General features: G+C 40.2%; 2 protein-coding genes across 2 annotated transcripts; both read left to right on the forward strand.

Annotated features, from left to right (window-relative positions):
- Nucleotides 1-4,185: 4,185 nt before the first annotated feature.
- LOC141641946 (putative F-box only protein 15) lies at nt 4,186-5,283 on the forward strand. Its single transcript, XM_074450586.1, has one exon. It carries the CDS (start codon nt 4,186-4,188, stop codon nt 5,281-5,283), a length of 1,098 nt encoding a protein of 365 aa, XP_074306687.1.
- Nucleotides 5,284-10,120: 4,837 nt separating this feature from the next.
- Nucleotides 10,121-11,299, forward strand: LOC141641948 (F-box protein At5g49610-like). Its single transcript, XM_074450587.1, has one exon. It carries the CDS (start codon nt 10,121-10,123, stop codon nt 11,297-11,299), a length of 1,179 nt encoding a protein of 392 aa, XP_074306688.1.
- Nucleotides 11,300-14,425: the final 3,126 nt, after the last annotated feature.

Here is a 14,425-nt window from a genome sequence, read left to right on the forward strand (position 1 = left end):
TCTTCTCCTTAACGTTTCCGTCTTTGTCCAGCCCCATCTTCTCGAGGAGTTGCTCAGACAGTTCGGGACCAAAGTGCTCTGTAAAAGAAACAAAGCAAAACTTAGACAAAGGGACATGTCAAGAAACAAACAACGAAAAACATTAAAGCAGAAATGGGCCTCACACCGACCCCACTCACCCTGTGCTAGGGCCGGTATGAGGCCGACGTGGCAGAGCGGCTCATCCATCCGGATGACTTGCGTCGGGGGCAACCAAACCTTCGGCGCCCCATCATCATCGACCTCGAAAAGCTTCAGTGCCTGCTTCTCGTCCTCATTAAGATAGACATTCCCGGCGTCCATCTTATTCTTGCCCTTGGGGATCATCTTCTCACGCTCCCCTTTGCTCTCGCACCGCAAGTTAACATGGTGCTCAAAAGACCGAGGCAACGGATAATCATCTGGGACCTCGACATACACCCACCGTTCCTTCCAGCCCTTGCAGGAGGTGAGCTTAGGCACGGTGAGATAGCCCGCTCGCCCGGACGCTATACCACCCCGGCCACCTTGAACATTCATTCGAAGAAAATGAATTCGGCGGAATAAGTTTACCGTTGGGATCACCCCCTGCTTGGCGACACGACCACACGAAGCCGACTATAGTCCTAACGGCCAAAGGGTGAAGCTGCGCCGCTGCAACGTTCATCGCCTGAATTATAGAAGAGACGTACATATTGAGAGGAAACCGGAGACCATACTCCAGGTGCCTCATATATACGCCGATGTGACCCGGGGGAGGGCAACAGACGGCTGACCCTCCCCGGGGATGACAATGTTGTACCCCTTGCCAAAAAAGAAGTGCTCTTGAAAAATTGAGCGGAGCGGCGGACCAACTTATCGATAAAACCACGATCGGCGCCGGTAGTACAGGCATCGTAATGATGCAAGACTCTCGCCCTCTCCGCCCCGGAAGGATTCCTTTCCTCATCATCATCGCCGTCATCCACATCGTCATCATCCTCCCACTCCTCCAGAACTCTGCGGTCAACTTCCGGGGAAGGAGACCTAGGGCCCCTCGACCTTAACGGAATTGCGGCTACCACCTCCTCCTCATCAAAACGCGACGGGGAACCCCGGCGCACGGCATCTTGGGACCGGCATCGTAGAAGACATGGTTCACAACAATTACTTAAACAAAACAAAAAGTTGAAAAGGTTTTTTGGTTTACCTTGAAGACAAGTGCTACGCCGACGTAAAAATTCTGAAGATCGGAAGAGAGGGAAAGACTTGGAATTTTGGAAAGAAGAAAATTTTTTAGAATGAATGAAATTGCTAACCAATTTCACTTCAAAAGTCGGGTATTTATAGGCAAAAGCCCATAAAGGAGGACCAATCAAAACGCAGCCCATAAAGCGTCAGCCAATCAACGAAGAGACACATGTCAGGCATGCGTACACGGAATGTCAATCGACGCAACAGTTGAATGTCAATCAATGCAACAGTAACCAAGCGTCTTCAACACGCCCCTTTATATCCCTTTGACTGTTCATCTTCCTCAGCAAAATCCTAAAGTATCTGTTCTCCGCCGGCAACATGACTAACCAAGCTAGGTAGCACCGGCCGGGGGCAATCAAAAGTACACCGGCACTCTCAACCTTGGGTCCGCCGGCCAGCAGCATCTTCTCTTCCACATTTGATGTCCATTACCCATCCATGTGGAGGGGGGATATGGTACGGCCTGTACAGAAGTAAGCCGAGGGAGAAGAAGCCGGGGCATAAAATTTTCACTTGCGCAGAATATACGATCAACATACATCGGAGCCCATACCACGGCATAGACTACGCTGGGGGCAAATTGATGGGGCATATTCTGCACCCGCTGACTTGGTCAACATATTGAACGAGGTCAAAGATATCCACAGCAAGCCAATGACTTAGGCATCCCAGCCGATGCATCCTTTCGGCCTGCCAGCCTGGGTATCGGCATGGCAACCTGCCAGCCGGGGCACATACCCGCGTACTCATATCCAAGAACCCTCGGCATGGAGTCAACCAGGCTCGCCGGCCTGCCATAGGTCCCTCGGCCGAGGGTAGATCGGTCTTTCCACCTGCTACGCCACTTGGCCCACTTGGCCACTACGTGACAAAAGGTGAAAGTCTATAAATACTCCTCAATCCTCATTGAGGAAGGGATCCAGAATCTAACCTAAGAACCACTTAAATTGGTATTATCTCTCTCATCTCTCTACAAATACACGTCATCAAGCTACATACTACTTAATCACAGTAAATTCACTGACTTGAGCGTCGGAGTGAGTACGCTTGGCACAAAGCCAAGCCCTCAGTTTGCTCATTGTTGCAGGAGAGGCCGAGGAGAGCAGTCAAGGCTAGAAGAGGCATTATTCGACAAAGCTAGCGTGGTAAGCAAACCTGCTTCGGAATTCATACCCGGAACAAATAGTTTCCTAAAATAAGGCTCAATCGCCCCTACTACTAAGACACAAATACTATCCTACAACCAGTTGTATAGTAGCATTGTACAACCGCCTCAAAGTTGTTGAGCTCTTACACAAAGTTATTGAGCTATTTTACAAGTTATTGAACTTATTTTATGAAGTTATTGAACTTAATAATTATTCTGTTTTAACTTTGTATCATAACTCGATAATTTTGTTAGTAGAGCTCGATAACTTTATAACAAAGCTCAACTACATTAAATAAGTTGTATATACAACCAGTTGTATAATACATTAACTGCTACTAAGAGGATAAAACTTTTTAGGGGGTGTTTGGTTCGCGCGTGGGTATGGGTTTGGAATGAGGAATCATACCCGGGTGGCCGGTATAGGTTTGGAACTCGATTCATCATACCATGTGTTTGTTTCAATTTTGGGTGGAATGAGATCGAACTTTATCAAAGTTAAAAAAAATCTAAAATACAACATTAAAAATAATTATTTTTGATACTAAAAAATCATGAAAATGAAGGGTTGATTAAATAAATGTAAAAAAAAAAATCATTTAAAATGTTCCATTTAAATTTTTTTCATGTTTTTTGGTTTTATTACTTGATTACCCATGGGTATCAATCTCATACCCACCTCATACATCATGGGTTTGAGGTAGGGTACGAAACCTCTATTTTTGCCAAACAAACACTTGGTATGGGTTTGGCTCATTCCAAACTCATACCTCATACCTTTATGAGTTAAACCAAACACCCCCTTAATACTTTTCCCTCTAAAAGAAATCTAAATAAATAAGAAAACAACTCTATTTTTAATAAACTATTCTTTTTTTAATTAAGATATAATCATTAATCATTATAATCTTATTTTAACTTAATTATAATTTTTTATTTAAAATAAAATAAAATTGGTATAAATCTAAAAATTCGTATATGAAAAACCGATAAATTGATATTATTAGTTTCGTATAAAAAAAATTACCACGTGATTAATTCGTATAAAAAAAATTATGAACTGATATTAATTTCGTGACAAAAAAAATCTTTAAAATTATTTGAGAAAAGTTTTAAATTGAAATCATTAGTTTTGTAGTAACAAATTTCATTAAAATACACATTTTATAACCACGAATATTATCCTACAACCAGTTGTATAATAGCATTATACAACTACCTCAAAGTTGTTGAGTTCTTACACAAAGTTGTTGAGCTATTTTACTTGTTATTGAGCTATTTTGCGAAGTTATTGAGCTTAATAATTATTCTGTTAAGCTCAATAACTTTGTATCATAAATCGATAATTTTGTTAATAGAGTTCGACAACTTTGTAACAACGCTCAATTACATTGACTGAGTTGTATATACAACCAGTTGTATAATATATAAACTGTTTTATAACTTTACTCAATTATTTGGATTTGTTTTCAATTTTAATTTTTTATCCTCATATTAAAATATGAAAAAAAAATAATACGTCAATAAAGAATACATAATCATAAACTAAAAGATCTATAATGCCTCGGCGCGGGATCCATACTAGTTTCTAGTAAGCGAGTTTAGGTGGGAAAATTTTCTAGCTTTCCTATTATTTTAGTAAATATATAGGAAATAGGAAATTTTGAGTTTTTCTTTTTTTAGTTTGTACTCCGTATTGTGTGCTAGGGTTTTATATTTATATATATATATATAGACGGTGGTTCTACGTGGTTGTGTCAGCCACGATGAAGACGGAAACGACAATGACAATGGCAGACGCAATTGAAAAGCTTCCACCATATCTTCCAAGAGAGGTAATCTTTAACATTCTCATAAATGTTCCTGTTCAAGCCCTTCTCGATGTGAGACACGTGTGCAAGCAGTGGTACGATATAGTTAGCGACCCTCTTTTCGTTAAAGGGCATTGTCAAAAGTCTAGTCTCGGTTTCCTATTTCAAGGCTCGAAGAATTATAGTCATGTTAATTACATTGATGTCAACATGCCTATAGAAAAGACGAAGACGACCAAAATTGAAAATCCGTCCCATGCCACAATATTATGTAGTTTGAATGGATTAGTCTTGCTTTCGGATTCGACTTACAGAGAAATAAAATTGCATGTATTGAATCCTATGACTAAAGAAAAAATCAGTCTGCCTCCACTGAAGGTATATTGGGGCGCAAAATCTGCGGGTTTAGCAGTTAATTCCTCTAGTCATTATAAAGTAGTGCATGTTTCTGTTGTTAAGAATTATCCTTATTACGACAATCGACTACAGATACAGATATTTACAATAGGCGTTGACAAAGCCTGGAGATTAATTGATCTTCAAGGTATATCCATTAGCTCAACCATGTACCAGTATATTTTAAATCATCCGTATTGTTGTCGGCGATATATTTACTGGTTTCATTTTTACAGTTCCTATGGTTTAGCCTTGGATGTCGATACTGAAACAATTTATCGATTTACTGGGCCAAAGTATGAAGTTAAATATTCGGATTTAGTCGAGGTTGTAAGTATGGAAACAAGTATAGGCGTTATCGATGAAACTAGCACTTTATTGAAGGTTTGGAAATTGACGGACGTGAAATCTAGTGAATGGACTGAATTCGCTCGAATCAATGTGGAACCGGTGTATAGGCGGTTTTCTATATTATTTGGTCTTAGATTTAAAGACGGTATATATCCGGTGGGATTATTTGGCGGAGATTTCTGGTTTTATTGTTGTGTTGGTGAGAAGTATGTTGTGGTTAGAAAAAAATTGGCCGACGAAAGGTTCGAGTTTTTCGAGATCGGGATAGGCACCCTGCATCCTCACGCAAGCACATTTGTTTCACCAGAGAAATTAATAGCCTAAATATCAATTGATTTTGATATATACACGATTATTTATCAAACGATAGGGTGTCGCTAGGGTGATACTGTTGTGAGAGGATGGCACCGAGATTGGTATTCACGTCTTTGTTTAAACATATAGTTTTGTCTACCAAGATAGTATTGACTAATTTTATTGGGATTTGTTTTCCCGTATTCTTTTTCTGTTTATTTTTTTCCATTACATTACGCGTTGCTTTAATACTCTTGATATCAAACAAAAATTTTAATCTATGTAAGACGGTGTATAAAACGAGCTCTCGTTCCATAGGTGGAGATTCTATCCCATCTTACATGGTTGAGAACGAGATGAACCACCACCGTCCCATGCATGAGATCAAGACGATTTCTCAGGGCCTCTAGAATTAAGAGACCATGGTGATCGGTGATTATGACAAGGACCAAAGTAGATGAAATCTGTGATTCGGAGAAAAGTTCAAACGCTTACTGTACAGTCAAGCCAAACCAAGATAACAGAACTTTACATACAAACAACCGTAAATCGACCAAAAATAAAAGCCAATTCCAAATCTTGTGCATTGCATTAGCATACTCTTCGGAATTAATCTACGGCCATACTTGATAATCCTAAGATCATCTAAACTACAATTGTTTCGAAGTACAAAGAAAGACATGAAGCTGCTGCACCATCCATCAAAATCCCGATTTCTTTTCATTTTACGGCCTGATAGTTGGAAGATGATTACAAAGTTAAATCAGTGAAGAACATCCATGGAAATCCATCTCCATTGCTTGAGTACCCCCATTGCTTGATAATCCTAGTCAACTATGAAAGCGATCTTGGGCTCAAAAGTCCGGAACTGGTTGGAGATGGTAATATGAGAGGAACGAGAACTGGTTCACTGGTAGAGGCGTTTTTAGCAGCAATATCTTCAAGCCTTTTCCATGTGGCTTCCCGTTTAGTTTGGATGTCTTCTTCCTTTGACTCGTCTTCCTGAAACTTGGCCAAACATTCCTCATATAGCTCGGGATCAAGGTCAGATAAAATCTTGCGCACATTTAGAGTCAGGCTGTGGACGGCTTGGTTCCAGTGATTTCTGGCATTCCGCTCAAGTGCAGGGAAAACAATGGGGAGAATTACTTTGCAGTTTTGCTTTATCAAGTTTTCGATATGGTCGTTGTTCCATAGGAACAATGCCCTCTCTGCAACCTGGTAAAAAAAAGTAGCAAGAAATTTAAGAGATGAGTTACATTTAGTAATAAGTATACACATATTTAAAACACAGAGATAAGAACGACTGATCCTACTTCAAACGTAAATCTGCCAAATGAGCCATTCAAGGGTAAGTTGTCCGAAAAAGACCATCCCTCCATTTCTACTAATTGATATTACACGATAACATTATGCTAGTTCTCGAGATCTTGATCATGGGCGGGGTAAGATAGACTTTCTTTGCTAAACTTTATTCCTCTGATAAATCCTTTGTTTCCCGTGTGACTCTTAACCACTATATCCCCATTACTTCCTTCTTTATTCCCTCTGAAGATGAGATCCGCCTTGCCCTTTTTTCTCTGGGCTCCAAGAAAGCCCCGGGGCCCGATGGGTTCCATGCTGGTTTCTTTAAGAAATGCTGGCACATCATTAAGGGTGATCTTGTCCAATTCATTCAAACCATTTTCCACATAAAGTGTATGCCTGAAGCCATTAACAAGACTGTCATTACTCTCATCCCCAAAATCCCTTCCCCCCAAACCATTACCAACTTCCGACCCATCAGCCTTTGCAATACCACCTACAAAACCGTTACAAAAATCATTGTTAATCGATTGAAACCCTTGATGCACAAGATTATCTCCCCCAATCAAGGTAGCTCTATCCCTGGAAGGGGAACGGATACCAACTATATCATTGCTACTGAGATTCTCCATTCTATGCACAAGTCTAAGAGCAATCAGGGCTGGTTCGCTCTCAAACTTGACCTTGAAAAGGCTTTCGACCGTCTTGAATGGGACTTTATCCGCTCTTGTCTTTATCAGGCCCAAATAGATAGAGACACGATTTCCCTTATTATGAGCTGCATCTCCTCCCCCTCCACCCAGGTCTCCTTCAATGGGACCCATCTGCCTAGCTTTTCCCCTTCTAGAGGCATTAGACAAGGGGACCCTCTCTCTCTCTACCTCTTCATCATATGTATGGAGGCTCTTTCCACCCTCATCCACCAGTCGTGCGCCGATCTGGATTGGACTCCTTTTCCCCTTGGCAAAGGGGGCGCCTCCTTCTCCCACCTTCTTTTCGCGGATGATATTCTTCTCTTTGGGCGTGCCTCTGAGAACAACTTGTGCGCCCTCCAGGACACTCTCCTCAGTTTCTGTTCCTCCTCGGGACAGAAAATTAATTGTTCAAAGAGCAAACTCATTTTTTCTAAACACACCCCCGGGGGTGATATTAACATGTTTGAGACCTCCCTCGGAATCAAAACTACTTCCAACCTCGGTAATTACCTCGGTTTTCCTCTTAAAGGAACCAAGCCCAAGAAATCTGACCTTAGGTTCATCCTTGATACCATTCATTCCAAATTAGCCAATTGGAAGACCCGTTTCCTGTCCAAAGCAGGTAGACTCTGCCTTATAAAATCCACCCTTAATGCCATTCTCTCCCACATCATGCAATGCATTCGCCTTCCTGCCCTCACTCTTAAGGACATCGACAAGTGTGTTCGTTCCTTCCTTTGGTCGGGAACATCCTCTCGAAAACTTCACCTTTCTAATTGGGACCTTGTGACCAAACCATTGATTCTTGGTGGCCTTGGGATCAAAGCTGCCCGCCCCCTTAATGACGCCTACTCGACCAAACTTACCTGGAAAATTCTTGTGGACAAGTTCTCCCTTGCCTCCTTTGCTTTGCGTAGCAAGTACGCCTTCCCCCGCCAAACTTCTTTCAGAACTGGCTCCCACATTTGGAAAAATGTGGGCATTGGTGCTCCTATTCTCCAAGAACATCTCATGTGGTCCATTGGAGATGGGACTTCTATCTCTCTATGGAATGATAGGTGGTCCACTCTTGGACCCTTAAGGAGTGCCATTCATGGTCCTCTCAATGTGAACTCTTATGATGCTAGACTTAGTTCAATCATTTCTAACGGGACCTGTAACTTGGATAACCTTGATTTTGCCCTTCCCTGTGACGTCATAAATTGCATTTTAACAATTCCCCTCCCCTCTTCGGGTCGCCTTGACATCCTTAATACCTCTCTTGCCCCCAAGAATAAATTCTCCATCGGCTCCACGCCTCCACATACTCCTCCCTTTGTACTCCGTGCCCTCCCTCTTTCACGCCCGACCTGGGGTGGCTTTGGGATCTCCCCACCCTCCCAAAAATCAAATTCTTCCTGTGGCTAGCTTGGTGGGATAAACTCCCACATAACCTCAATCTCTTTAAACGCTCCATTGCCTCTTCTCCTTCTTGCTCCCTTTGCTCTAGCCCGTCTCTTGAAGAATCTACCCTGCATCTTCTCCGTGACTGTAGTTTTGCTTCGTCTGTGTGGGCTCAGTTTGTTGTTCCCCCCTCCTTTTTTTCTTTAGACCTTCAGCCTTGGATTCATTCAAACTGTTTGTCCTCTAACCGTTCTTGGCCCACCACCTTCTCCTTCCTCTTATGGCGTCTGTGGACCAGGAGGTGTGACTCTATCTTCTCTCATCCCGCTCCCACCCCTAGCCAGGCCTTCGGTAGACTTGCCTCTGATTTGTCCGCGGCCTGGGTCGCGGCTCAGGGTGCCATCCCGACCTCGGTTTGTGCCCCCACTTCTGCCTGTCGCTACCCGTGTAGCTGGGCTCTCCCTCCGCATAGTTGGCTCAAAGTCAACGTGGATGCGGCCTTCTCCCCTTCCTCCTCCTGTGCTGGCATTGGGTGTATTGTCAGGAATGGTATTGGGTCTTGGGTGAAGGGTTGTTCGTCTAGATTGTTTGCTCCTAACCCCTTTGTTTGTGATATCCTCGCCATTCGGGAGGGACTCCGGTTCGGTGCTCATTCTTTGGATAAGTGTATTATTGCCTCGGATTGTCTTGTTGCGGTCAATAACATTTTGAGTAGTGCCCTTCCTTGTGGTCCGTATACTAACATTATCCTTGAGTGTAGGGATCTCTTGGAAAACTCTCACCATTTGAAGCTCATGTTTGAGAAGAGGTCGGCTAATGAAGTCGCGGATGCTCTTGCCAAGTTTTCTTTAAAGGATACCACTTCTTGTAATGGTTGTTTTATTTGGGACTTTGCCCCTTCTTTTGTTAGTAGGTTATGTACTATGGACTTTGTTTCGGCCATTGAGCCGCTTCCCCCGACCCGCCCCCTTGATGTATTTCTCTTGAACTTGACTTTTATTTAATCTAAGTTCTTTCGTTCCACTGTATTTTATTTGCTTCTCATACTCCGTACATTCTTAAGGTGGCTCTTGTTTAAGACCGTCTTAACGTAACTACTTACTACGGGTTTTATTTTATCGGGGTATATACAATTTTCAAAATCCCCTCACATACATTCTTTTAGTAAATACACTAGTACTATGAAACTTGCGGTGTTTTCATGTTTGACAAATACGAATCATATTTTAAGCCCATTTATATGTCTAGAATAGTTTCCTAAAATAAGGCTCAATTTCTAGTAAGCGAGTTTAGGTGGGAAAATTTTCTAACTTTCCTATTATTTTAGTAAATATATAGGAAATAGGAAATTTTGAGTTTTTCTTTTTTAGTTTGTACTCCGTATTGTGTGCTAGGGTTTTATATATATATAGACGGTGGTTCTACGTGGTTGTGTGAAACACAACAGAGATACCCAAATAAGGCAGACATTGAATAAACCGGTAATGGCAAAGAAAAAAAAGAATAAACCGGTAATGTCAGTCACGATGAAGACGACAACGACGACAATGGCAGACGCAATCGAAAAGCTTCCACCATATCTTCCAACAGAGGTAATCTTTAACATTCTCATAAATGTTCCTGTTCAAGCCCTTCTCGATGCGAAACACGTGTGCAAGCAGTGGTACGATATAGTTAGCGATCCTCTTTTCGTTAAAGCGCATTGTCAAAAGTCTAGTCTCGGTTTCCTAATACAGGACTCGAACAATTATAGTCATGTTAATTACATTGATGTCAACATGCCTATAGAGAAGACGAAGACGATCAAAGTTCAAAATCCGTCTCAGGCCACAATATTGTGTAGTTTGAATGGATTAGTCTTGCTTTCGTATAAGAAATACGGTTTCAGAGATATAATATTGCATGTAGTTAATCCTATGACTACTGAAAAAATCAGTCTGCCTCCCCTGGACGTATATTGGCGGGGCCCAAAATCCGCGGGTTTAGCAGTTAATTCCTCTAGTCATTATAAAGTTGTGCATGTTTCTGTTGATAATTATGGTTGTTATTACCGTGAACAACTACAGATACGGATATTTACAATAGGCGTTGACAAAGCCTGGAGATTAATTGATCTTCAAGCTATACCCAATAGCTCAACCATGTACCAGCATATTCTAATTCATCCGTATTGTTGTCGGCGATATATTTACTGGTTTCATTATTACAGTTCCTTTCATTTAGCCTTGGATGTCGATACTGAAACAATTTATCAATTCACTAGGCCGAATTATGAAGTTAAAATTAATGATGTTAATGATGATTCGAGAGTCGAGGTTGTAAGTATGGAAACAAGTATAGGCGTTATCGATGAAACTAGCACTTTATTGAAGGTTTGGAAATTGACAGACGTGAAATCTAATAAATGGACTGAATTCGCTCGAATCAATGTGGAACCGGTGTATAAGCGGTTTTCTAAATTATTTGGTCGTAGATTTAAAGACGGTATATATCCTTTGGGATTATTTGACGGAGATTTTTGGTTTTATTGTTGGGTCGGTAATAGCAAGTATGTTGTGGTTCGAAAAAATTTGGCCAACGAAAGGTTTGAATTTTTCGAGATCAAGAGAGGCACCCTGCATCCTCACGCAAGCACATTCCATGTTGTGGTTCGAAAAAATTAATAGACAACGATTGAGCGTTACCAGGGTGATACCCAATTTTGGACGTCATCTTTTTACATGCCCTTTACATAAGGCCTATCGTTTGTGACTGATTTGAGAGGATGGCGCTGAGATTCGTTATTGCCTATCTTGTTTTCCTGTTTTTATATGGATGGTTTTCCGTTTTTACGTCTTTGTTTAAAAATGTAGTTTTGTACTTTTGTTTACAAGATACCATTTGACTAACATAATTGGGATTTGTTTTCTTCGTACTCCTTTTATTCTAATTATTTGTTTGCCTATTTATTCTTTTTGAGGTGTATCTTAACTAAAGGCAGACAATTTATTGAGACCATGAGAGTTTTTTTTTTTTTTTCTGTTTATATTTCTATTACGTTTTGCATTTTATTTTTTTTGGTGTTGACCAGGAGTATCCCCTACTGACAGCTGGGGCAATCTCCTTCGGGATACTGAAGGCAATTTAATGGGTTGACCCCTCCCAAGTTTGACTTTTTCATTCGCAAGAATCAGGAATCAAACCCCTGACCACTTGTTTAAGAGATGAGAGCTTTTACCACTCACACGAGCCAACTTTGGTTACGTTTTGCATTTTATGCTAGTAGTTAAATTCCAAATTACAAGGGTAAGTCTGTGCAAACTGCAACGGATTGCTTTAATACTCTTTTAATGTCAAACAAAGTTTCAAAAATGTGTAAATTTAAAACCTATACTCGGTAATTTTTATTTTATAACTCAAAGTTCTCGATATAGAAATATGAATATTCAGTCTAAGTAAGACGGTGTATAAGACGAGCTCTCATTTCATAGGTGGAGATTCTATCCCATCTTACATGGTAGAGAACGAGATGAACCACCACCGGTCCACCGTCCCATGAGATTTAAGACGATTTTTCAGGGCCTCTAGAATTAAGAGACCATGGTGATTGGTGATTATGACAAGGACCAAAAGTAGATGAAATCTGTGATTCGGAGAAAAGTTCAAACGCTTACTGTACAGTAAAGCCAAACCAAGATAACAGAACTTTACATACAAACAACCGTAAATCGACCAAAAATAAAAGCCAATTCCAAATCTTGTGCATTGCATTAGCATACTCTTCGGAATTAATCTACGGCCATACTTGATAATCCTAAGATCATCTAAACTACAAATGTTTCGAAGTACAAAGAAAGATATGAAGCTGAACCATCCATCAAAATCCCGATTTCTTTTCATTTTACGGCCTGATACTTGGAAGATGATTACAAACACTACTACAAATCCCTTACGTTGATGACGCTTTTGCATTGACGCTTTTATAGAGCGTCGACCTCAAAATTAACCCTCCAATTTAATATTTTGGAAAACCGCCTAAAAATATTTTGGAAGACGCATTTTTCTAAATTTCACCTAAAACCCCGCTAATAACCCATACATAGAATACATTTCATTTTGTCATTTTCCTTAAAGAAAAAACCCTAACCCCCTAAACTGGAAAAATCTTCTTCGATCATCATCAAGGACGACTTAATCTTCCAATCAATTCTAATTGTTCAATTCACAAAGTTACAATCTGCCTATCACACATTAAAGGTACGGTTCTACTTCTCTATTTTCTAAATTGTTTTTGTTTTGATTGTATGTATTCTTCTGCAATTTGTTAGTGTATTAATCAATGATTTATGAAATTGTGCAGTCAATTCTAATTCTTCAATTCACGTTTTTGTTTTGATTGTATCTATTTTCCCTAATCAATCAATTGTTTTATTTTGTTATTCGATTTATAATTAATCAATCGGATTTGGGAATTACCCTCTTCGTGACCTGATCCGTGATTCGGCCTGGTTGATAGGTCTGCAACCCAGTTATAATGTGTTTCTATTTCATAAGGTATTTTACTTGTGTTGAAACCTCAAATTCGTAGTAGTGTAGGCTTGCTTTTGTTGTTGGTTTCTAATTGCTGATTTTGTTGCTAAATGATGCTTTTGTAACTGGTACTTTGGTAGCATTGATTATCAGTTAGGTGTATATTTTCATTTCACTTTTACTACCAGCTATCTACTTAAGACTAAATAGGAGAATTACTAGATAGGCGAATTTGTGAAGATGCGAGTTACTTTGAACTGCTCTAGGGACGGTAGGCCATTTATTTGTGCTACTTGTGCATCTAGTTAGTGGTGTGACAAATTTGCACTTATAAGTTATCTGCGTTGCCATATAACTTGCCATATAGTTTGAAGGAGTGAATAGACGAATTGCATGAATTGAAATAGATTGAATTAAAAAGATTATTTCACTGAGGTAGACGAAAAATAAAATAGAAAGAGCATCCATTATTTACCAAGGATAGTTAATACTTGAGTAATGATTCAGGAAGCATGGCTGTGAAAAGTAATGAATTAGTATAAGTACTAAGTATAATTTTGAAGATTAACAGCTCATGTAACCTAACACTGTTTTCTTGATTTCTTTGCATACTGATTCTATTGCTATGGCCTATAGGGAGTACGATTAGCTGCAAAATTTCTAGATGACTATAGATACAAACAGTGAGAGGAGGTAGCTGTTTCAGAGTAGTTACTGCCGATTCAGATAAAACTCTAAGTTTCTAGTGTTAAGTAACGAGTCAGCTTTGAGAACGTATTTGGCTTTAAAAACAAATTGCTTGGGCTTGACCAGAGAGCCCACCTCCATGAGCTTTCACAAAGACATCATAGTTCGCCTCATACCCCATGGTTGCTAATGGGGTTTTCACATATTGGAGCCACAAAGGGTTTCCCTGAAGATATTCCTGCACATACAGATACAAGAGAAAGGTATTAGCTGAATACTAAGAACTGCTCCACCTCTGAAACTCAGTTCAAAAGGTAAAAATAAAATGTGTCTTACAATATGGCGTTAGGTATGTTACTGAGTAATATTATAGTCACTAGATACTGTTGTGGTACAAACATGGATGGATACCTATTAAGGGTAATACATGTAGAAATTTGTTCGAGTATTTCTTTTCTAACCGCTCTATCTCCTTGTGTTCTTCATGAACTGTAACCTCGGGTACCCAATATTGTGTATGTTCTTTCTATCACCAGAACGCATCGAAAAGAGAATGCTTGGGTGGTTGCTAATTGCATTCATAGTTGGTCGTA

Source organism: Silene latifolia, chromosome 2, assembly GCF_048544455.1.
Source record: "Silene latifolia isolate original U9 population chromosome 2, ASM4854445v1, whole genome shotgun sequence".
Taxonomy (NCBI): domain Eukaryota; kingdom Viridiplantae; phylum Streptophyta; class Magnoliopsida; order Caryophyllales; family Caryophyllaceae; genus Silene; species Silene latifolia.

Coding starts and splice junctions, on each gene's coding strand:
- LOC141641946 (XM_074450586.1), top strand. CDS start 4,186: ATGACAATGGCAGACGCAATTGAAAAGCTTCCACCATATCTTCCAAGA.
- LOC141641948 (XM_074450587.1), top strand. CDS start 10,121: ATGGCAAAGAAAAAAAAGAATAAACCGGTAATGTCAGTCACGATGAAG.